Source organism: Cajanus cajan, chromosome 8, assembly GCF_000230855.2.
Source record: "Cajanus cajan strain Asha chromosome 8, NIPB_CcT2T_4, whole genome shotgun sequence".
Lineage (NCBI taxonomy): Eukaryota > Viridiplantae > Streptophyta > Magnoliopsida > Fabales > Fabaceae > Cajanus > Cajanus cajan.
The window spans coordinates 29,212,750-29,238,971 of record NC_138524.1 but is presented as its reverse complement, the minus strand read 5'-3'; the positions used below and the strand labels follow the sequence as shown (position 1 = coordinate 29,238,971).

Sequence of the window (26,222 nt, the reverse complement as noted above, 5' to 3'; positions counted from 1 at the left end):
GAAGGAGGGAAGGTAGATCTGTCACCCGATTGTCTGGGTTGACGGCTGGACGCATTGCCAAGGAGAGGACACCGGTTGAGGTGGATCCTCGTTCTGGCAAGGCATCAGGCCCAAATGCTGCCAAGTTTAAGAGATATTTGGGAGTCCTAGCTCGACCACATGTTTCTATTATCATTTCATCATGGGATGACGTTCAGGAGGTTGAAAAGAACCTCATGTGGCAGGATATTCAGGTATATACTTTCACATCCCTTGAATATTATATAACTTAAATACATTATTTATTAATTGTTATTTTCATAGCAAAATTTTGACATTCCCAACACTGAGGTCATGAGGAGGAAGATGTTATCTGCCCTGGCCACCAGGTGGAGAGACTTCAAGACTTTCTTGACACGGGAGTATGTATTTGGAGAGCGACAAAATGAGACTCCCTGTCTAAAGTACCAGATCACTGATGAGGAGTGGATGCAATTTCGTGCCACTCGATTGGACCCTTCGTGGCAGGTTAGTTATTGATAACTCTTACATTGACACAAATACTTAAGGTATATTTTAATTAATCTCATTTTCTTTTTTTGTATTATTGCAGGCTAAAAGAATAGCTGCCCAAGAACGACAGGCCAAGAATGATGCACCCCATCTATTGTCAAGAGGGGGATATGAAAGAAAAAAAAAAGAAATGAAGAAGGCTAGGGCAGAGGCAGCAGGGGTTGAGTCTACTGACCGTGTGGAGTCACCTCCCCGCCATGAGATGTGGATAGCAGCCCGGACAAAATCAGATGGGCAAATGACTTCTGAGTCTGCAAGGGTCGTTGCTAATAAAATAGTAAGTAAAAATATACAAACTAAGACTCTTCATTTCAACTCATTTAATTCATAAGTGTAGTTTAGGGTATACTTATTATTAATATGTTGTAGGAGGGTTTAGTTGAGCAGAGCACCCAGGGCTCATTTGTTTCCGATGGTCGGGATGATATCCTCACAACGGCCATAGGAAGGCCAGAGCACGGAGGCCGTGTGCGTGGTGTTGGTGGTTCTTGGAGCCACCGAGATTTCTTTGGTGCCCGATCATCGAGGAGCACTGTTGACTCTTGCAGTCAAGAGGTTATGCAGAGAATGGAGCAGAGATTGGAGATGCAGTTTGAAGAGAAATTGAAGAATATTCAAAAATAGTTTGAACAGAAGTTTGAACTTTTGGCTCGTTCTCAGCAACAGACTGCAGTTGCTCATGATGGTGTTCGAGTCAGCACTAAAGGGAGTTGTGCTGCTCCAGATCCCTCACCAGATCAGACTCACACTGATGTACCAAACCAGTGTGAGTTATATGTTGAGGATGACCCCCCACGGTTAGTGGCTATTGGCCGAGTATTTGAGGGTGGCTCAACCATCCATGGTGTCCCTCTACAGCCAGACTGGACACGGGTTGTAGTTGACCAAGTTCAAGATGCTGCTGCTCTAGTGCCTTTGCCCAATACAGAGGTTCAACTAGTGGGGCAGGCAACCGGCACATTCTTAGCTTGGCCAAAACGTTTGGTCATGCCACTTTCAGCACGGGCAAAGGTAATTATATTATTGCTCTTTTATATTCTTATAATTCTATTATTGTTTAACTAATTGTGATTATTTCTTTAGGATTTTATCAATCGTGGTAAGGAGGTCATGAGAGAACCTCATGTTGATGATGCTAATATCGCAGCAGCTGAGGATGATCCCATATCTAAGCTTCTAATCATATTACCACGATTAAAGAAGAAGCCAATTCAATTGCAGTGGGACATTAGAGTTTTTGGAGTTGATAGCGCTGCTGTTCCACTATACATATCTATGCCTGATGCATTAGAGATTGTTGGGGGAAACTCCATGTTAAATATTTCTATCATACAGCTGTGGGCCATGTAAGTCATATTTTCTTTTATGAGTCTAAATTTACAATAATTACATTTAACTTATAATAATTATTTGTGTTAGGTACATGGAAAAATTGAGTGTGGAGCATGCACAAGCAGAAGTATATGGATTTATTGAGCCTCAATCCATCCAAAAATCAGGAAACACTCAGGTCCAGATCCAGCAATATATGCAAACATGGATGAGTGACTCAAGAAGAGATATATACATGGCTCCATACATTGACGGGTTAGTTTTTTAATTGGTTTTTTAATCATGGTAATTTTATAACTAATTTGTTTGTCATACAATGTAGGTCTCATTGACAGTTAATGGTAATCATTCCTAAGGAATACACCGTGGTGTGGTTTTGTTCACTACATCGAAAACCAAGCCACGAAATTAAATGCCAATTACAAGGGTAATTAAATTTTTTCATTATGTTTTAAAACTGTAATTATATATATTGGCTAACATTTGTTTTTATTTCAATTAATTAGAATCGTGTCTGGAGTTAATATTTTAAGTGGAAGAGCCAGATCATCAAAGTCATTGCATTTCATGTACCCTAAGGTTAGCAAATTAATTCATATATTCAATAATATTTAAATTTATTGACTTTGGAAATAATAGTTATTTGTTTCTCATTTTAGTGTAATAGGCAACAAGACTCGTTTGAATGTGGCTATTACATCATGTATTGGATGAGAGTCATAGTTTCTGCGGGTATTATTGATTCTTGGGCGCAGGTAATTCATATCAAAATTTATTTAAGTATATTTACCTTTAGGATAATTAACATTGCATATTAATGACACTTAAATTAATGTTTCAAGTCTTTCAAGATCCATCTCCATTGTCCGAAGATGAGATGCTCAAGATAAGAGAACAATAGGCAACTTTTTTTCTTCAAAGTATATCATAGTTAGATTTCTAAGTTTAGTTAGTTAGATATTATGTTTATAGTTTGATAGTTAGTTAGTTTAGTTACTTAGATAGCATTGACAAACATATGTTTTATAGCTTTTTTAGAATAATAGGATTTACATTGTCATAATTTATGCTTTTTAAGATTTATATATTATTTTCTTTTTGTCATTCAATTTTGAAATATAATTTGAATTTCTATTCTGGACTGCCTGGTTTAGATTTGGTATTCTGGACTATATATATGCAGGTGTTGGGTATATCAAAAATTTATAAACGTTTTAAAAAAAACCCATAATTTTACGTCGGACAAGCCATGTCCGACGTAAAATAATGGCATGCTTTTTGTCCCTTTTTACGTTGGGCTGGGATAATGTCCGACGTAAATTTACGTCGCATTTTAGAGGCGACGTAAATTTACGTCTCCCGTATTAACGTCGGAACCTTTTCCGACGTAAAAGGCTCAAAATACCCGACGTAAAAGACCCTTTGTGTACTAGTGAATAGTGCTTGTCGGAACCCAAAAAATTTTTTGACCTTGACTAACAGATGGTTTAGACATTCATTTGAAAAATCACATCAGCTTTGGATTGCTCGAAGACTGAACTAATCCTCTGTCTGATGGTTTTGAAAATGATTCGAAGGAGTCGCCGCCGATATTTTACACAAAACATCGAAAAAAGAAAATTGTTTTCACAAATTCGACTTTGGCCTTCATAGCCAAAGTCGGGTTCAGAGGTCGGTTACGTGTGTGGAAGGTGTTAGGCATCCCATAATGCTTGAATTCGGTACCCTATGACAATTTTAGCATTATGACAGCGTAATTAAGTTTTTACCCCTATTTATTAAGCATACATAGTATTTAATGTCTATATTATTCCTACTCTACTGCATACATATTACTTTATTATCTACATGATTCCTAGTCTAAGCATACAACTATATCAATAAATAAATAAATAAGGAGAAAATAGTGACCTTCTCGTAAAGTCGTATAGTGGTGCTTTTTGGCAAACCCCTCGCTCTACAAGAACCTCATTATCACTCAAAATTTTATACTAGGAAAACTTCAAAATCTCTGCCAAAAGGACCAGAGATCTTTGAATCAGGCACTACAATGAGTTTATTTCACTCAGAGTGACTTGAAGAGAGTCAAAGAGGGGGAGAGAATGAGGTGTGTGAAGAGTGGACCCACTAGCACACTTTTATAAGTGTATAGGAAAGGGGAATGACCGTTCCCAATTTGGAACAATCATTCTACGCCTCAAATTTCTATGTAAACATGCTCCTAGGAGTGGTCGTTCCAGACCATGCATGTTGTGAAAGTGTTCTACATCCAAATCATCAATCTCTTCATACAATCAATAAAAAGTGTTCTAAATCATGCAATAAACATTAAAAATAATACAATTTACTCAAATAATTACATCTTCTAACGATCCTTTCATACAACTCTCAATGTATTCCCTTAAGGTTTCCCATAGGAACCCATAGGAATACCAAAATCTACAATTACAAGCCAAACACACAAATACTACTCATAGAAACATATTAATTACACCGATTAGAACATCTGAAGAGACACAAAGACAAAAAAGACACATTTGGGAAAAATCCTCACACATAGACATACAACAGAGACAGGATTGAGGATTAATCTCACTATTCAACATACATTCCTACACCTAGAGCGAAATTTCTCACTCTCCCCTTACCTTGTTAAGCAAAAATAGATGGATGATCAACTCCGGGATAGTTTCTTCCTCCTTTAGGTTCTTCGAACTTTAAAATGTAAACGCGTATGGGAAATAAATGTAAAACGTGAAATCTAATCACCTATTGTTGTTTTTTTTAAAACTTAACTCCCTTAAACACTTTAGTTAAAAAAATGACAACCATAGTTATCCCAAAAATCCCTTCCTTCATTTGATAAATAATTAAATAATATAAATTTTAATTATAAAACTTCAAAATATATATATATATATATATATATATATAATTACCAATAATTACTAAAATCAACATATTTAATTATCACAATATAGTAAATAATAATAAAATAAATATAATCAGCTCTCATTAAAAAAATAAAATATCAAAATTATTAATAAAATATCTATATTATATTTTATAAATAAAAAAAAAGATGTTAAATAAACATTTTCCTTGTGCTCTCATTAAACGGAATGTTATAAAATATCTATAATAATAAAATAAATATAATTAGCTCTTATTAAAAAAAATATATATATATATATATATATATATATATATATATATATATATATATATATATATATATATATATATATATATATATCAAAATCTCGCTCTCTATCTCTGTTTCTAACATTTTATCTTTTAATTATTTTTCTGCATTTTTTCATTATCACTTTGGTTTTCCTTTTAATTTTGCAGGATAGAATTGTTTTCTAAATTAGTTGCCATCTTGCGCTGATTGCGGTTAGTAGATTACAACCAAAACGAGAAAATGGAATCCTATTCCCAACTCTTTCAGTAGCATTGACAAAGAATAAACATTATCTAAAGATTATTTATGAATAAGAGTTTGGATAAATTCTTTTAAAAATACTTTAGGAAACAAAAACAATAAGAAAAAAATAATGAACTTCTGTGAAAACTAAAAATAGTTTTTATATAAACTAAAACTTCTTTCTATTAAATCCTCCAAAATCTTAATTCTAACTTATATATAATCTAGTTTAACCACTAGGTTAATCTAGTGGTTGGGTAGAAAAGAGTTGAGGTAGTTAAAAGCATGAGGACCTATGTTCAATCCTCATCGCGACTATCTTTGTAATCTTTTCTATCTTTATCAACAAAAAAAAAATAGTTTAAACTTAATAAATAAATAAAAACTCATATCAATCTTTTTTTCTTTTTTTTTCATCAAAATATTTTTGGAGAAATTTCTCTAAAGTCTTTGGTGATGTGTTTCTTACACTGTTTAAGAAATAGTCGTGTTTCAAACCCATGACTTCCTTCACCGAAAGAAAGTTCAAAGTGCTATAAAACATATAGCTATATAGTCTTTGCGTGTAATGGTCCCCTAAGATGGAGTCAAAATACATGTGAAAGGATGGACATGAGTGGGCACATTAAAGTAACCAAAAAGAAGGGGAAAATTTTGTGTCGGATTATTTTTATAACTTTACCTTTAATTTATCTTCCAAGTGAAAATTCACAATGAGATAATGATTTGTGTTATTTAGAGCAAAAATATTTTCATCAGATCGAGTGTATTATCCATTACCCCTACCCCATAAATATTTTGTAAAATTCTCATTACCCTACATAAAAATTATAGTTTAATTTGTGAATGTATCTTTAACCTAGTTTTGACTTTTATAACTTCGTTATCAAGAAGGTTTTACATTGCAGTTCTAGTTGCATCTTTGTCGCAATCTGATATTGTAATTATGGACAAATATAATTAGACAATGAAGCTTGTATAATTTCATTATAAAAAAAATTTATATCATCATTTAATTACAAATTATTACGAATGATAAATTTGTTAATTTTTATACTAATTATCTTGTATTGATATGTTATAAAATCTCACATCATTTAAGACTTGAAGGCAAAAAATTATTTATAAATACCCACTTTCATTAACTTATGGAAATTTAAAAAAAAACAAACAAAACTTTGATACTCCAATTAACATCAAATTTCACAACATTTCAAATGTAGTGATTAATGATACAAATGATACGGACAAATTTTAAGGTTGAAAGATACTTTAAAAGTTTTACTAATGATAATTTTTTTATTGACCAACAGAAAATATGAACATACTCTTCGCTAAAGAAACAAAACGGTGATGGTTGAAGGTCATAAAATTTCTTCTTAATTTAAGAATAATTGATTTCAAAATATGAGAAAATAAAAGTTTATTTTTCTTCTCTCATGCTTAGGTATTTGTATTATATAGTAGGAAAAAAGGCATTTTAAAAATTAAAGACAGATAATTTAAGAGTGATTGTAGGTGGTTATAATTATGAGAAGCTTCTTTTTAGAGATATAATTGTTTATTAAAAGTGGAGACCAAAAATAGTTATATTTCTGTTTATTTTCTTTATAATTTATATTAGTAAGATTGAGACACTTTATATTTTTATTAAAAATAAAATAAAAGATGAGATTAAGTAATAAAAATATATTAGTTCAACAAGTGTTATGATTAGTCCTTAAACCTCAAGGTAATTAATTTGATAAAAACATTAGTATTTTTAATTTTTTAATAATAAAAGAGTATAATATCTATCAAATATGGAGAACAAGGAGTTATTAAAAAGGATATTTTTTTAATATATATTAATATAAATAATATATTTGTATAGATGTATAAATGTATAGATATATATTGATTTATGGTTGAAATAGAATTTTGGTTCCCTATTTGTTTATTATTTTTCAATTTAGCCTTCTAAGTTTTGAAAGGTTTTACTTTAGTTTCTTAAAAATATATATGTTAGATTAAGTTAATCTTTCATTCAATTTATCTAAGTAATTTGATTAATTTAGTGATACATGATAAGTTATGAAAAAGTTATATCAACAAAAATTGATATCGTTATTGCAAAAAACTGACAAAATTAATTTGACTAGGAAAAACATTTTAAGGGATCAAAGTAAATTTTTTTTTTAATTTAGATCAAATTGAAACATAAAGTAAAAATAGGAAACAAAACTCTATGTTATCCGTAGAATAAGTTTGACCAAAGATTTTGTCATTTTTTCTAACAGGAAAACGAGGGTAGGAGTCAAAAAAAGAAAGCAAAAGGAAAAAAAGCACAGACCTAGTCAAGATTAGCAGCTGATCTGAATATAACTTTGCAAGAAAGATGCTTCCACTTCTATGGTTTTATAGTTACTCAGCTGACAGCACCAAATGGAGCATCTTTTTCCCAATTCAGAGGCAAGTTCAATTAGGGACCAACTTTGATATGACAAGAACTCAAAATGCTAGAGTGAGAATAGAGGCTATGGTACCAAAGCATGGTGTGTAGGCTATGGCACCATAGTGGTCCTCAATAATGGAAGTATGCTAAAGGATAGTACAAGATGACATAAGGAAGAGCTGAAATACAATCTTTATTAAAGGGTGAATTGGGATAGTGACAAATGCTCTTTTAAGTAAAGATGAAAAAAAAGAAAAGAAAGTAGAAGTTTCAGAGACAAGGCTGATATTAGTCTTTAAGGCTATGGACTTTGAATGAACTAGTCATTATTTTGAACCCAACACAACTGGGATAGTTTAGGTTAGCTACTCAGGAATGGTAAGCTATGCATACTGGTCCCTTCAATCCCACCAAGCATGGAACTTTTGCTCCCATAACATGCAAACTGCAAAAGAAAATTGCCATACATAATTTTTGTTTGATCTCTAATCAATGGAGTCAAACACGAAGTTCTCCGTTAACATAATTCCAAATCATTTAATTTTTTTTTTTAAATGACGTTTTGGTCATGTGAGATTAAGAGCTTATTTGAATATAAGTTAGAAATATTTTTAAAAATTTCTCTACTAAAAATAAAGAATATTTTAAATAGAAAAATTCTTAAAAAATACTTATAAATTTGTATTCAAACATATTCTAATTCATTGTGAATTCAGGACCCACCTATTTTATCCGTTCTACTGATTATATACCTGTTTTTGCCTTTTCGGTTTCTCGGAACTTATTATTCATTCCAAATAAATTTAGATTACAATGGATCATATTTATATTTTAAATTATATTGATTGGATGGTATTATAAAAGGAGAACAAAATCAGCATTAAGAGACTATTTAAATAAACTTCTTTATAAATTACTTTTAGAAAAAGAAAATAAGAAATAAAAATAAAATAAATTTATGCAAAAGTTAAAATAAACTTATGCATAAACTAATTTATAAAATTCTCTGCTTCTCTATAAATTATTTTTAACTTATAAATAAATTAATTTTAACTTAAAAAAGATATATATATATATATTTTAATTTTCTGCTCGTAAGAATATTTATAGATAAATTTATCTAAACAGGTAGTAGATTATTTAACTTTCTACTAAGTATTAACAAAATAATTGATAGATATTCAGATCCCATTAGCATATTAAGTAGGGTATAATTCCCAACACGAATGAAAAATACTTTGTTGGGAGAAGCAAAGTTAACTTCCTCTGAAATCTTTAACTATGGCCATACTCGAGATATACCAAATGATTGTTTGGTCTTTTTCCTTCAAAGCTGCAAACCAAGAATTCTTGGCTGTCTTGGAAGCTGGTGCATAATTCAAGGCTATCCGAAGTCATTCTACCAACTGATAGCTTATAATTCAGTCGTATGTGCTTATGTGTATTAGTATTGAGAAGAAAACTACGCACAATGTTTACAACTCAGAGATGTTATGAGTTTTAACACAAGTTTAATTGAATCAGCATATATCAGAACTTCAAAGACAGTGTGTGAATTATTTGCAATGAATAATCAGTATATGAATTGAGACACTTTCATTATATACAATTCAGACAGCAATTTGCAAATAAATGAGACATTGCTAAGGAATGTAATACATGGGATTTGGAAGCTTGAAGGACCGAACGGATACTGTAGAACCTAATAAATCGCTCCACTGGTCACCTGAATTTCCAAGAATTCTGTATCCATCTTTCTCCATGTCACTCCTCTTCTCTGATTTGTAGAGTATAGCCCGTTTCCCTTGATCATCTGGGGTTCTGAACAGAGTAAAATAACAGATTCAGAAAAATCAGCATAAAATAGAAGTGACTTCAGAGAGCAAAATTCAAGAATAGTGATACTAAAATAGTATATGATTACATGTACAAAGAAAACACTGGCAGATACAGCACAAAAAGGAAGAGTAAATAGCAAGAGGGTAAATTAATTTGGTTGAACAAATCAAAATTAATGACTCAAAATGATGATAACAGAGATGTTAGATTCTTTAAACATAAACAACCACAAACCATAGGGCTACAACCAGGCACACTTGACTAGTGCCAAGATATGAAGAACAAGATATGAATACAAATGGACTTTAATGTAGTTGTCACCGGTAATAAGTAGACAACCATCTAAGTACATTGCCTTGTGTTAGTGTACCCTACAAACGGACTTTAATGTAGTTAGCATGTTATATAGAAGATTAAATTGCACTTTCATCCATCAACAATTTTAGTCCCTCAATCTTGAAATAGAGATATTTAATCCTTTTAATTTTAAAAATACAAAATTTTAGTCCTTATATCATATTCACATCCATTAATCATTAAGTTTTATTGTTTACTTATATTTAAATAATGTGACATTTAATAACATAATATTTGGGGATTAAAAAGATATTCAAATAAGATTTACTAATAAAATAAACACTAATCACTCGTTAAAATGGATATAAGTGAAGATCTTTTATGTGTAATATTTTAATTTTTATCATTACATCATGTCATTTAAGTGATGTCATGTCATCAAACAATGTGAAAATTTAATGATTAATAAATTAACTCAATCCTATGATCAAGAAACATGGCTGATTTGTATTGTCAGCATCCTGGCCCAAAAAGCATGATGTGGATATAATTCTATTGTACAAAAACAAAAATATGCAGACAACAGATAGAATGTGATATAATATGGCTATGCTAGGACACAAATTTGTTGTCCTTAAAATAATTGAGACTATATATCCTTAAAATTAATTGATAAACTTTAACATTGGTTCCCGAAATATATTTAGAGAAATATATGATCATCTAACTCAAAAATAATAGTCATTCAATAGCTTTCTGAAAAGTCATCCAACAACAGCATCAATTCATTAACAAGATGCGCCAATTTTATTCTGACATGGTGTTGTTCACTTGGATTTTGTATGGTGTACAAGAAACTAAAAACGATACCTACCATTAACACTGTAGAAAAACTATCTGCATTGAAACTAAGGAAAACCATGATAAGGAAGTAGCATGAAAATTTTCAAATTACTGTATACAGGAACAACTACAAAAGCCTTTTCTTGCTAGCTTAGGATCAGCTCAGATTCGTGAACGAGACAACATTGCTTTAGTTTTATCCATGGTGATATAAATAGCATTAAACATGATAGGACACAGAACAGTTGCAGAGACCCTATATTCATAATTAATAAACTATTAAACCATAAAAGGAAATGGTAATATTGTGTAATCGTTTCAGGTTATTCTGAGCTTAAATATGCGAGACACAAAACAAGATTTATCCGCATCACAAAAAGTATTAAATTATGGCAATCATTTAACACAGAACTGTTGTAGAACATACACATATATTCCAATCTTTCAGCATTTATTTTATACAAACTTCATTTGCTGTCCAAAAGTTAGCAAATACGTTTTAGGAATTACCTTAATATGAGCTGGTGCCAATCCTTAAACCCAGCATTGATCAAATTATCTACAGTAACACTCCTGTGCCTTTCACTCCGCCCAGTCAGTAGTATAACCTTGAACCCCAAATTCAAAACATCTTCATAGAGCTTTAAACTGGGTTCAATGGCCGGGGCTAAACCCTGTTCCACCCAATCATTAAACTTCTCGTGATCAAAAACTTCTAACCTGCAAGCACATGCAAACAAACGTTAATGCTAGGAAGAAAGAGAAATAACTCAATTTAGCATGATATATACAGAACAATACACCATGTTCATTCCTTAAGGGAATATTTACAGGACGGAAAAAAAAAATGCACACCTGATTAACCCCTCCAAAAGATCACTACAGAACTTTTAGCTTAAAACCTATTTTGGTATTAAAATTAAACTCTAATTCAACTCCAACGCTATACAAACAGAACTACAGACGATTGAAAAGAAAAAAAAAAGTGTTACAATAGTTAATTGTAAATAAACTGACAAACTTATCCTCCATTTTGGGTGGATGAAAGGAGAGAGAAAAGAGCGAGAAAAACATGTGATAACCCAATAGAAAAAAGGGAAAATTGCATTGAATTCCTCTCGGTTCTTCTTAAATGACACTCACCTCCACTCAAATTTTCAAATGAACATTAAGCTTCCTTAGTATAAGATAACATTATTTGTACATTCTTAAAAGTGAACAAATTATTAATACAATGTCAACAATTAAATAAGACTTAGGGGGTGTATTGGTTTAGGATTTCATAGGATTTTAAAAGACTTTTTTTGAGTAAAAAAGTCCATTGGTATTCAATCAGGATTTTATGTCACTTAAAAACAATCCAGTGGTATTCAATCTGGATTTTCAAGATTTTTTAAAGAGTCCATTAAAATCCACTGGTATTCGTTTGAGATTTTTTACAACTTAAAAATAATCCATTGGTATTCAAAAATATAAGGATTTTAAAGGATTGTTGTGTGAGAGGGATTTTGAAGGACTTTCTAGTGTTATCTATAAATACCAGAATCATAAAACAATCCCATCCAAACCCAACGGATTTTGAAGGATTGTTTGAAGTGATTTTTCAAGTGTTTCAATAATTTTCAAGTGAGTTTTTCATCTTTTTTTTTTTCTATGCTCCTGTCTTCTCTATTTTTTCTCTACTAATAATATTATACTATTATTCATTGCTCATATATAATATTGCAGTACCGCTCTCATCCCATTCTCCTATTTTGTGAAACTCTGATATGTAAATGATAGTGTCATTGAGTTGCTCTATTTTTCTGTTTGTTCTCTTTAATTGACTTGCTTTATTTTATTTTATGTAGTTGAATTTGTTCCTTTATATAACAAAAAAAAAAATGCTTGAAATTTTAACTTTTAAGTGGTAATTTTTTTATAACACACATCAAGAAAAGAAAAAGGTGAAAGATGAAATTGATATCATAATCTATATATATATATATATATATATATATATATATATATATATAAGATGAATTTGTTAGGGTTTCTGTGAGTAGAATGAGATGAAAATGGATCTTAGTTGGGGGAAGAACCCTCTCAGCATAAAAACTATGAACTCTCTCATTCCCTTGAATTTGTTACTCTTATCCCTCCTTTTATGACTCAACAATTATTTTATATTTTTTTACTATGATTTTTTTTTATTTTTATATTGTGAAATTAAGATTTTTTTATATTTTTAAAAAAGAAAATTAACATAAGACATTGTAGTATCTAATTTTTTAGGGTTTAGAATTTATGCCTTTATTAGCTTATTTTTAAAAAAATAAAATATTTTTAAAATATTTGTTAGAATAATTTACATTTATAAATATCATTAAAAATTATCATATAATATATAACTAATATATATATATATATATATATATATATATATATATATTCTCTATATCTAAATACTTCCATTTATATAAAAAGATTATATATCTAAATATTTTCTCAGTATCGAATATACTAATTTTTTTTATATAAAAAATTATCTTTTGTTTCTATATTTTCTTTTTTACATTTTTGTTATAATGATTGAGATATTTGATCCATTTGGATAGCCAAGATATATTCGATCTTGTATAATTGGTGTGCTTCTAAAAATAATAATATAATTTTATTGATTTTGTCTCTTATCTATAATTATTTATATAACTGGTTTTCAACATATATTATTTTACATGGAAATAATAAAGAAAAAGGAAAAGAGAAAGAAAACTATGAAGCTTGGACCAAGGAGGATTCCGATGAATTGTTACAATTGATAGTGGATACTATAAAAAGATGATAGAATATTATGGAGAATTATTATTATTATTTATCTAGACATTATTGTTTTTTTAATTATTTTTATCTTTGACTCTTTTTAAATTTGAATGTATGAATTTTTTTTTAAATCTTATCAAATGTCAAAACTCCACAAAATCCCACAGAATCCATTAAAATCCTGATTTAAAAGTCTTGTAGAATCCATTAAAATCCTAATTTTAAATCTTGTAGAATCCTGCAAAATCTTAAAAGTCGTGAAAATCCTGCAAAGTCTTTTAAAATCCGCAGGATTTTTTTTCACTAAAAAAGTCCTTTAAAATCATAATCCAATACACCCCCCTTAATCTTTTACTCATTTTTAATTCTCAAATTATATCTTAAATATCATATGTGTTGTTATTTAAAAAATATACTAACTTCAACAAATAATTTCAAAGAACAGACTCATAAGATATAGTTTCAAAATTCAAGAACACCGAAAATTTCCATAACGATAAAGCACTGTACATAACACAAACATATTTCTACATGGGGTCTAAATCTTGAATGTTTTGCTTTTGATTATCTCTCAGAAGACTTTATACTAATAAAAACCATATATACTATATAAAACATTTATTTCTTTTCATGATGTAAAGATATAAAACTTTGTTTGTCCGGTACGTATAATTCAGAAATGAGTATATAATTTTTAGAATATGAATTGATTTTTTTTTTTTATTTTATTTAAATTTTTTCTCCTTATTCTCAAAATTTAACAAACAACAATATTGTAATATTGAAAGATAGGTGTGTGTGAGATTAAAAAAAATGACCCGTATCCGTGCGCTGCATAATAGGGGAGATTGGAGAGGAGCGTCTCATCGACGTCGAAAATCCAGGCGTCCTTTCCGTCTGCAGCCAGCTCCACACTCTTGGCGAACTCCCCGGCCTCCTTAGAGACCATTTCCAGATCCGCCACGTACCCCTTCCCCCTCATGTACTCCTTCACGTACTCCGCGCACTCCGCCGGAACGCTCTTCCACGCGCCCAGGTTGTTCGCCTCCCCCGCCACGCGCCACGCGCCGCACCCAAGCCGCACCTCCTCCGCCGCCGCCGCCTCCGAGCAATCCTCGTGGGCGAGGGAAAACGAGAAGAAGAAGAAGAAGAAGAAGAGAGAAAGGAAGAAAAAGAAACGAATCATGTGTGCGGTGTTTGTTTGTTCCCCCCCTCCTGAGCGATGAGCGAGGGAGGGGGAGGGGAAATGTAATGTAATGTAAGGAAGGAAGAATATGAAAATGAGAATGGAGAGAAAGAAAAAATGCGTTTCTGCGTGTAACAGTAACCTTGGGTTTTGTATGTTTGGGACGTGACGGAGTTTTGGAATATTCCGTCCGTTTGGTTGGACGGTGGCGTTTGGGGAAAAGGGATTCGTGTCGTGACGTGGCAGTGGGACCCACTTCGATGGGGTCGTGGCTGACGCGGTTTCACTCTTCTCCGCCAATCAGATCTTACTTTATACACACACCACCCCAAACTCATTACTCATTACAAATTTTACCATCGCGCAGTTGTACACGACTATACAAATAAATTATTTGCTACATTTTACGTGTAATATTTATATTTATTTTAACGGTTTCATTAATCAATTAGAATAAAAATTATTGAAAAATACATAAAAAATATATTAATAATTAAATATTTTATTTTTTAACAAAAATATTGTGACAACTAACGCGTGTGTGTATTCAAACTCAAACCCCTCAATTCTTATCATTTTTTTTAATCTAACTGCATTTTTAAAACTTCAAGACAACGGACGAATGAGTACAATTTCTTGTTAATTAAGTACCTATAAACAATTTTTAGTATTATAATAATATTTTAATTGAAACCTATAAATATTTATTATATATTGCTGACAACTAATTATTGTAAATTTTAAATTATAATATAATATAATAAAAATAATTAATTCTAAGTATAAAAGAATTATATTGTTAATTAATTGAAAATTATTTTATGTATAATTATAAAAATAAATATTATAAAAGATCATATAATTTACTATACGTATATGTAATTGAATGATAACGTGTATTTTTTTAATTAAATTTTATATTTTAACATGCTTATTAGAATTTAATTATTGGAATTTTTTCATGTTTGTTATTTAACTATAGATTTCCATATAACTTAAAGAAATTAATTTTGATATATAAATTCTTTTACTTTGTCATCTCAATCAATAAAAAATTAGAAATAATTTTTAGAATAATTATTCAAAATCAACACAATTGACTTACATAATAATTCATGATATTTAATAAATATTGATAGTGTGAATGCATTCTAATTAAATTATAACAAAATTGTTCACAAGTACTTAATTAACAAGAAATTGTTCCCATCTGTTAGTTGTCTTGAAGTTTTAAAAAATGCAGTTCCATTCAAAAATGATAAAGAAGAATTGAGTGGTTTTTTTTTCGTCCTTAGAGTATCTACCGCCGTGACTAATCTCCTCGCTAAGTTGGAGGCACCTCAAAGGGTGAGATAGTTGGCCCCAAAATTTAACGCGGTTGCATACATAAGGCAGAATTCGAAGAATTCGAACCCCTGATCTTGCTTAAGCGTGGATCAATTCCTATCTCTGAACCACACGCTTGGGATTAGAATTGAGTGGTTTGAGTTTGAAAAATACGATATTTTTATTATTAATATATTTTTATGCGTTTTTCAATATTTTTTTTATTCTAAATGATTAATAAATATTAAACATAAAATGTAGCAAATAATTTTTTTTTTTGTATAGTCGTGTACAACTGTGGAATATTAATTACTTGTTCCTATTTGATTTGTATGACGCGTGATAGAAAAATAATGCAACCTTGTTAAACGCATGGTCAACAAGTTTATGTATTTTACAAGGTACCGTTATCGTGAATGCAGCTCATGTGGGTTTAAATGTCGTATTAATTGTCAACAAGTTTATCACAAATCTATCACTTGTTAAAAATTGTTTAGTTTATTTATAAATAAATAAAATGCTAACCAATAGCTACATATGAAAAATCTAGGGATGAAAGGGATAAAATGCAAGAATTTAATAGTTGCATAAAGTAGGTGCACATGAATGATATAGGATTGGAAGAAAAAAAATTAAGAAAAAGAGTTATAGTAACCCTTTTTCTCAATGCACTCCCTTTTATTAATTAAAATTTATTGAGAATCATAAAGTCAAAAGAGTGGATCATTAAATAAAGTGTGTGATCCACTAATTTTTATATTTTTAAATAAATTTTAACTAATTAAAAAGAGTTTGTCTAAAAGAATGTCTTGAAGTAACAATTTTTTTGTTTAAGAATCACATATGAAAAGAGAGATCCTTCTACTATTATATATTCATAGGCATTATAGGAAGTAGGGATGACAAATATATCCGTACCCGCGGGTAATACCCGAACCCGTCCCGACTTTGATGGGGAATACCCGGTTTGACCGGGTACGGGTAAAACCCGATATATTAAATCGGGTACGGGTATGTACTTACCCGCCCCGTACCCGTACCCGTACCCGTCCCCGTTTCTATTTTTAATTTAATACTCACTTTTAATTTAATTATATTAAAAAAAATTTAATATTTTTATGTGTGATTATTTATTATAATATGAGATAGAAAAATAACTTAATTATAATTATAATATAATAAAAAAAATAATTTAAAAATATTATTTTTTTACAAAAAATAAAAAATAAAAAAATTGACGGGTACGGATACGGGTACGGGTATACCCGATACCCGACAGGGACGGGGATGGGGATGAAAACCACATACCCGGCGAGTACGGGGACGGGGACGAGGATAGATTTGACTCGCGGGGACGGGGACGGGTATCATAAAACCCGTACCCGCCCCGCCCCGTTGCCATCCCTAATAGGAAGAGAAAGTCATACAATACACACACATGTAGATTTAAGCAATTTATATATACTCTTTTATTTGTATTATTTTATTCTAAAGTATTATATACACTTTTTACATTATATATATATATATATATATATATATATATATATATATATATATATATATATATATACTACAAAGGAAAACACAATAATAAGGTAGAAATGTGTTTATTGAAATTTTTTCACAATCTTTAAAATAAGATTTTTGAGATATTTGAAGAAATTCAATTTATTTATAAAACTATTTTGAATTTAAATTTAAATTTTTATTTTATTAATTTAATGTTTTTAAAGTCTAATTAATCAATTTTAATGAAATATAATAATCTAATTATTGTAGTTTTAATTAATTTTAAATGATTAAGCATTTTAAAATTAATTATTTATAACTTTTGTCACAATAATTAATATCTCTTTTCTATAAATAACGAGAATTAATAGGAGTAAGGTGGACTATTCTAATTTTTCTTTCGGTTATCTCTTCTCTGAATTAAGAACTTGTCAATATCCTAATCTATAAGTATGTATATAACTCTTTTAAGACAGTATATTATCTTGAAACTTTAGATCATTTGATATTTTCGACATACAAGGACAATGATGAGACTTAATTTTGTCACACACTTATCACCGAAAAACAACAAACATGTGGGTTTGGCAGCTTCCCCAACTGAAATTGTGGGGGCAAAGGAAAAAGTTTGAAGGCATCATTGCATTGTCTTTGTAGAAGAGACCTACAAAATACCCTTTATCCATACCATATATTGATTCATCTTTTCACAAGGGTTTTTTTTTTTTATTATATATTTTATCGGCAAAGATAATTATATTATGAATGTATAAGGGTATCAAAATTCGTATATAAATACAGCGTAATATAAAGATACATTTTAGAAATAATATATAAATAGGTGTTTGTCTATGATTATTCCTATTATTAGAGCCAGTCCAAGTATAAAGTTGTCCAAACCTTAATTTTAGGTCCCTAAAATATTTTTTTTCATCTAAAACCGAGTCTTATATTCATGTAGAGTAGAACTCATGTCGTTCCAAGAACCCTCACACTAAGACATAACATGAATCACGTAGACCTTTTGCTACTTTGTCCCATAATGCAGAAGTAATTTGAACAACATGCTAGATGACCATTTATAATCATGGTTAAGTGAGAGAATACTCATGCAGGACATTGTTGACGAGAGACATTTGCAATAGGTGATTATTTCATTAAAAAAACAAAAAAAAAAAAAAATCATGCGTGGGAGAGAGAAAATGATCCCAAAACCATTCAAAGTTGTGATTCTTCACATTAATTTTGCGAATAAAATGGAGAATAAGATTTGTTGGATAATGGATGTTGGAGATCTAATTGATGCAATACTTTTGACTAATGAGAAGCTAGAGACAGCATGGAGATACCTATGCAATTCACATTCCATCATCAAAGATACGAGATTCACTTTATATGAGAGAAACTTAATAATATCTGTAACATTCTAAATTTTCTAAATTTTCAGTTGCAAATTGCAATGCTTTATATATATATAAATTGAGTGGATATAAATGATATCTAATGATATTATTATAGGTTTGTTTAATAATAAAACATTAGTATTTTATTGTATTTTACTTTTTTATAAATATTCATAGCATAAAAATAGATACATAATTTAATTAAAAATGACATTTTATTACATTAAAAATGCAACACAATGTTAACAAATATAAAATAGATACATTATATTTTATATTTTTATTTATTTTTATACTATCATTTATTATAAAGTATTATATAAATAAATTTGAGGATAAAAAGTGATTTATCTCCACATGTTAGAATGATCAAAATAGGACAAAATTTTGAAGGATTAAAATCAAATTAAATTTTTTTTTAAAGAGATGACCAAAAACATATTTTACTTTTTAATGAATATAATATATTAAAAAAAGTAATAATAAGAATAAAAGGAATTTAAAATCATATCACCGATTTATATTTAGATATAAAAAAGAAATATATAAGACATAATTTTATTTTTAACAGTAATATAAAATAATATAAAATTTTATCTCAAAATTATATATAATTTTTTTAAAAAAAATTGGATCTCTCTCAATAATGTGAAGTAAATGTTAGGCAACAAGAAGGGAGATTTGAATTGTTGTTTTTCTAAAAAATCAATTCTTTATGAAAATCAGTTACTTAAAATATGGTGCTTGTGAGTGTTTTAAAAACTTAGTTACTTCAAAGTTTGCTTTTGAGAAGTTTAGAATAAAATTGTTTTTTAAAAGTTGATGCTTCTGAGTGATTTAAACTTAGTCTTTTCTTTAGAATTTCCTTTAATCAAATGTTTAGACAACAATAAAACATGAAGTTAATATATATATATATATATATATATATATATATATATATATATATATATATATATATTGCAATAAACAATTGCAACAATTAAAGGAGATAGGGAAAGAGAGATTGCAAATGGAGATTTATGTTTGGTTCACCCAAAATTAGGCTACATCTAGTTCTCACGCACTGTGAGATTTTTTCACTATATCAATAACAATTATTTTAATTACACCACTGACTCCATGCTGGGTTCAAACCCACACAACACAACCACCTACTATTTGTGTTTTAGACTTAACAACCTACTAAAACTTCTTCCTCAACAACTTGTTGGGGTACCCGAAGTCACAACCACCTGCTATGAGTCCAACTAGTTGAATATCTTTAGTCCTTCCTACATTTTTGAACACCAAATTTGAGTAGGGAAGGTTTTTTACAGAATCAGGGTTTTGTATTAACAACTATTATGGTTACCATAATCTGTCCTTAACTAGGAGCTTCCACCGAGGAAGTTTCTCACTTATTTTTCCTATTACAAGAGTGTTTACAAAATGTATAAGTGGAGATCTCTTAACATAGAGTATGAAGTAATGATTACAATTATAAAAGTTTGTATCTTGATGGCTCTTTTTTATCGCTTGCTTTAAAAGTATAGCTTTGCTTCAAAGGGAAGTACTTCTCTAGGAAAATCCTTTTGAAGTTATCCCAGTTAACTAGAGTTCCTTCTTCCATCATTTTCTACAAAGTGTTCTACCACTAAAATCCAACATCTTCATACAACTTGAAGGCAACAAATGATACCTTTTGAGCATTAAGGCATTTCATAGCTTGAAAGATCTTCTCCACCCCAAAGATCCACTCTATAGCTCCATATAGATCATATCCATCTCTGAAGGTAAGAAAATCGTTCTTTTGAAACCTAGACAACTAGTTGGTCCCAACAACATTTATGTTCCCCAACACTTGAGCTATTGCTTGCAAGGCATCAACTACCGCACCGTTGTTCCTTCCCACCATAATGTTTCTAGTTAAGTACACAAGGTTAAAAACAACACAAACATCATCGTAAAATCAAAGTACACAAAGAAACATAGTGAACACATATAACACATTGGTTGGGTGAACCGACCTTCTCTAATATCACTAAATGTGACACCCTTCTACCCCAAAATATTATAAATAAAGACTTCTAAAATAAAAAACAAATTAATTAAAGATATTATAAAATATATAAATATGACTTCATAGTTAAAGGGTTCACAATACTTGAAACAAATCCACTTCACAAAAGATAATTAAATAACATCAAAAGTCCAAAAATAAGACACAAACAACCTTTTATACAAAACTTCTGAAAGAAAAATATAAATCATCATGTGTAAAATAACTTTAACTACAACTAAGAAAACATAAAACTCTTAATGCCTCAATGTCACACTATCAAACTAAGGACCCTAAAAGGCAAATGAAGCACTAGGCTTCTCCTCCACCCTACTCATCTTCATGTACATGATCTACTCATGTAAACGGCAATAAGTCCAAACAATACAACAACACAAAAGCAAAGAGTGAGAATATATCTCATCCATGTATAACACATATAAGACATATGCAAAGTACTAACACACATACATCCATAATAAACATCATGTAAAAACCCGCCAGGTCTCACACTGTCTATAGCGTCCAGATACAAGTATAAAATAAAATATCACTACTAAACAATTATATATAATGAGAATACACAACTAAAAAGTCTCATAATAGATATAACTGAAAGTATGGAATAATACCCTATACAACAACTAGGTAGTCGAATGCTACCAATCAACTAAATATAACATCAGCCCTCCTCTTGAGTCCCAACCAAAAAGAAGCTCACCTAGTTCAGCAGAGCACCTAAACCTGATCTGCTCGCATACCAAGGTATGGTCATCGCAGCCCCAACCACAAGGGAAAACATGCTAGGGTAAGCTCATAATAATAATCATAAAGAAAATAGTATCAACATATAATAAACATCAATAGAATTCTACTTTCAACTTGCAACTTTAAAGCAACACAACACCTACAACAATAGATATACAACATCATTTAATATCAACAACATTTTCAACACATCGTACTTTACTCAAGTTGACCACTTGTAATCAGTATAGCTCGGCCTAACCCCTATACCGTGGTCGCTTCATACATGTGTGTCTCGACCTTGCCCACACACAGGACCAACTAAGTCCTAAAGGAGAACAACACATCATCCACTCCTAGGGACAACTTTCCAATGAGGGTTTTTAAACAAATTGGGCTCTTAGAGTACCATGACTATCTCAATCCACACAATGGGATGAACAACTTTGAAAACTTCTCCTTTTTTCCTAGTGATCAACAACTCATCATCACAACACAATCACATTGTATTTATCACAATAGCTCCACTATCAACTCATTCATACAACATTATATACAACTTGAATGCAACAGCCCATGCAACATCAACTAATGCGTCGTCACACATATACAACTCGGAGATCTCCAACAATTGAGGTTGAGCAGTCTAGGTGGCATAAACCCTACCGAATCCAACGTTTGACCTATCTCAACCAGGTCAGGTATAGGGCATCATTAGGAACTCCGAAGAGAACCAGGTATAGACAACAATAGGCGATTACTCGGGTGTGCCACTTAGACTCGGAGGTCCAGTACTACTGTTAGGATAGAAGGGTTTGGGTATGAGCCTACCACGACCTTGACTAGCATCACCAATCCACATATGGAGTTAGCCCACCCACTATCCTCCAAGTACCACGCACCCTCCAGTACCTAGTCAAAGGCTACATCTCTAACTAGATACCTTACTTAAATTGGTCATTAAACCATGACATGGATCGACTACTTCCATGTCGTCCACACAGTACTGAGGGATTCAACTTTAAAACAACTTTTAACTTATCACCTTAGTACTATGTATCTCAACATAGGACATATATCTTTACCATATGTCCCCAACTTTTCAACTTTACAACAATAGACAGCTTTACAACTTTACAACAATAGACAACTTTAGTCATCAAAATATCAACTTCAACAACTTTAGAGCAACTAAACAACTTTAAGACAACTTACAACTTAAAAGCAGCTTTCAACAATAGACATCACATACCAACTTGACAACTTTCTATTCGAATATACAACTATACAACTTTGACAACTTTACCACTTTACAACTATAGGCTTCATAATAACTTTACAACAATAGCCATCTTTACAACAATAAGCAACTATAGTCATCAATCTCTACTTCAACAACTTTAAGGCAACTTTCAAATTTACAACAATAGGCATCTTTATAATACTTAATTAAACAACTAGAGCAACTATAGTCATCACAATATCAACTTTACGACTTCACAACTATAGATACCCTTCATTCAACTTGACAACAATAGTCATCTTGATACTTTAAATCAACTTAATGCAACTTAACAACTTTAAACAACTTTACAACAATAATCTACTTCAACTTATACATCTCGAATTATTAATAATTCAACGATAGGCAACATGTAAACAACTTAGTTTCATCAACTACACAACATATAAACAACTTAAGCCAACAACTACTCAACTCATCTTCATCAGGCAACTTAACAACTTTACAACCTTATAAATAACTTCAACAATATACAAAATATTCGACACAAATTACAAATCAACCAACATATTTAAAGTTCATCTATCATTCACAATGTAAACAACATAAATCAACTTAAGCACCCAACAACTCAACCATTTCAACAAAAAAAAAAAAAAAACACAATGCATAAAGCTTCCCTAACCTGAAGATTGGCTTAGAAATAGCCAAGAACTGAGAAAAAGCGGAATTTCTTTCCAAAGCTCAACTCGGGAACTTCAATCTTCCAAAAGAAAGCTTCATAGTCTATAGTTTCTCTCTTTAAACTTCTCTCTAATTTCCCCTTTTCTTCTATTCTCCTCAACTGCACGATTATGGCTTATTTATAGAAGTCTAGAGTGGGCAGAACGACCCGTTTCGAATCCGGAACGGCCCATTCTACACTCCTTCATCATGTGTAAAACTCACATGCAGAATGGCCCATTTTGAAACTAGAACGGCCCGTTCTGGAGTTAAGTTTAACTCACAACGACCATGTTTGGAACGACCCATTCTTAACTAGGATTTGTAGGCCTATTTAGTAGTTTGCAACGGCCCTTTCTGGGCTACTAAATCACCCTTGTTTTAGTAGTTTGGAACGACCCGTTCTGGGCTACTAACTATGTTACACATCACACACACACATATTCAGCATCCAAAATGTATTCATCTCGACAACATTGATACATTCAATACAATTAAGCTTCCACATAAAACTAAAGACTCATGTAATGCATGCTCTTAAGTCAGCCTAATAGCCATGGATATAATCACCACAAATTAAGTGACCCTCTTAATCCATTCTTAACCAGGGGATATCTATTAGGATCTAGTTGAAATGTTATAGGCCTTGATTACCTCACACCATCGTTAAAGAATCCCTACCATAACACCCTCAAGGTCTAAGTAGATGACCATAGAGACCCTCATGCATGGATTCACACAACCTCACCAAAAAAAGTATGCAATGCATTGGCTCTATATAGAAACCAACATTACACACATCAACCAATGTAATGACCAACTAGATGATTTTTCCAAATTGTAGAGTCTGAACTTTTCCACAATATACCAAGCTTTGCTTGAATTTCATAATTATCAGTTGCAAGCTGGACTTATACATCTCATAAGTATCATCACTAACTACGATCATCAACATCATCTTATATGTCATATTATCACTATCCATCATCACCATAAAATCATCACACATCGTAACATTCATCATTATCATATGCTTGACCTCACTCACTTTTAATTTGTTCTTATATTTTTGGTTCTTCACTTGATTAACCACAATTACTAATTCCCATATTCTTTTATCTAAATTCTAACATGAACTATTCCTCCCAGGCTCCTACACTTCTGAATTACTCTTATAGATTTAATTAGTCTAGTAATGGCGCGACGTCTAGCAAGATTGAACTCAAGCCTAATGCAAAGAAAACAAGGATTTCTCTACTAGATTATCACTTGGCATAATAATTGTAATGATCCACCTTAGGTTGTCACATCAACAACCAACAAGACAACTCCAAATAAATAATATAATATGAAGAAAATAGAGCAAACATTAGCTATCCTAGAGTGAAAATAGTTTAAAACGTATAAATTGTTTTCATCATGTAAAACCTAATCTTAAAAGAGAATTATCAATAGTAAGGCTATATAGTCATCCAAAAAGATAATATAGTAATATCATCATGAAAATATCAAAATGAGACACCCTAGGTGATGGTCAAGCTCTAAATCCAGCCACTTCTTAGAGCAACTACCAAAAGATTCATTGTCGTCCCAAAGCCTCACACCTGATCTGCTCCCCCACATATATAGTGAGATCATCACAGTCCACATCACGGAAATATAAAGGTTAGCACGTATAAAACCAACCATAATACATATAAATGAAATATCCTCAAAACTAGATATTTATCATAGATATTGTCCATACCAAAAAAATGACAACACATTTACGTGTCCATCTCCATGCCAAATAAATAAATCCAAAATCCAATGTATACACATCCATACCAATGCATACATAAGCCATAATACTAAAGAATCCATAACTAATGTATACAATCATACCAAATGCATACATATTCCATATCCAAACCAAAGTCACACCACTATATAATCCCATGAAGTAACCAACACATCCAAACCAAATGTTGGCCTCAACATATCCAAACCAAGTGTTGAGTTTGTGAACATGTCACTTGCCTATGTCACACACCTAACCTCTCATGGAAAATATAAAGTTGAATTACGTCGTCACGTAACCTTGGTGATCCCGGCCACTTCATCCATCAATATGAGTAAGCCTTACCTTGATACTGGTAGCAAATAGAATGCTTAGAGGAGTACTTCAAAATCCACCTAACATCTGAAGTGGTTTATTATATAATCTTTGGAAAGTACCATATTGGGATCCTCACCATGGGACCCCCCCAAATTTCATATTTTCTTAAATTTCATATTTCACATTCCATACCAATTATATAACATCAAAAAAGGTATGATTCAACATTTAAAAGTTTCATAGAAACTCAATTATAAAAAGTTTTCCTCGAAGAGACCACACGCCCAGCGTAGTGGTATTTGTGCTCAACGCCACCAAAATTGGGAGCCTACCAAGCTTTGTCTACTTAGCGCATAGACTCGTGCGCCTAACCCATTTCTAAATATGCTTAACATCACTAGAAGAAAAATGTAA

The 26,222-nt window shown here is 31.0% G+C and overlaps 2 protein-coding genes across 2 annotated transcripts; one reads left to right on the top strand and one right to left on the bottom strand.

The window, feature by feature from the left end:
* The first annotated feature begins 307 nt into the window (after positions 1–307).
* Positions 308–5,256, top strand: LOC145950385 (uncharacterized). Its single transcript, XM_083061474.1, has 3 exons — positions 308–507; positions 593–829; positions 5,239–5,256. Exons 1-3 carry the CDS (start codon positions 334–336, stop codon positions 5,254–5,256), a joined length of 429 nt encoding a protein of 142 aa, XP_082917600.1. The 5' UTR covers positions 308–333.
* A 4,020-nt stretch (positions 5,257–9,276) lies between these two features.
* Positions 9,277–14,963, bottom strand: LOC109795782 (HAD superfamily, subfamily IIIB acid phosphatase). The gene is made up of 3 exons (XM_020355322.3): positions 14,348–14,963; positions 11,238–11,447; positions 9,277–9,569 (listed from the first exon to the last, which is right to left on the bottom strand). Exons 1-3 carry the CDS (start codon positions 14,713–14,715, stop codon positions 9,392–9,394), a joined length of 756 nt encoding a protein of 251 aa, XP_020210911.2. The 5' UTR covers positions 14,716–14,963; the 3' UTR covers positions 9,277–9,391.
* Between the last annotated feature and the right edge of the window lie 11,259 nt (positions 14,964–26,222).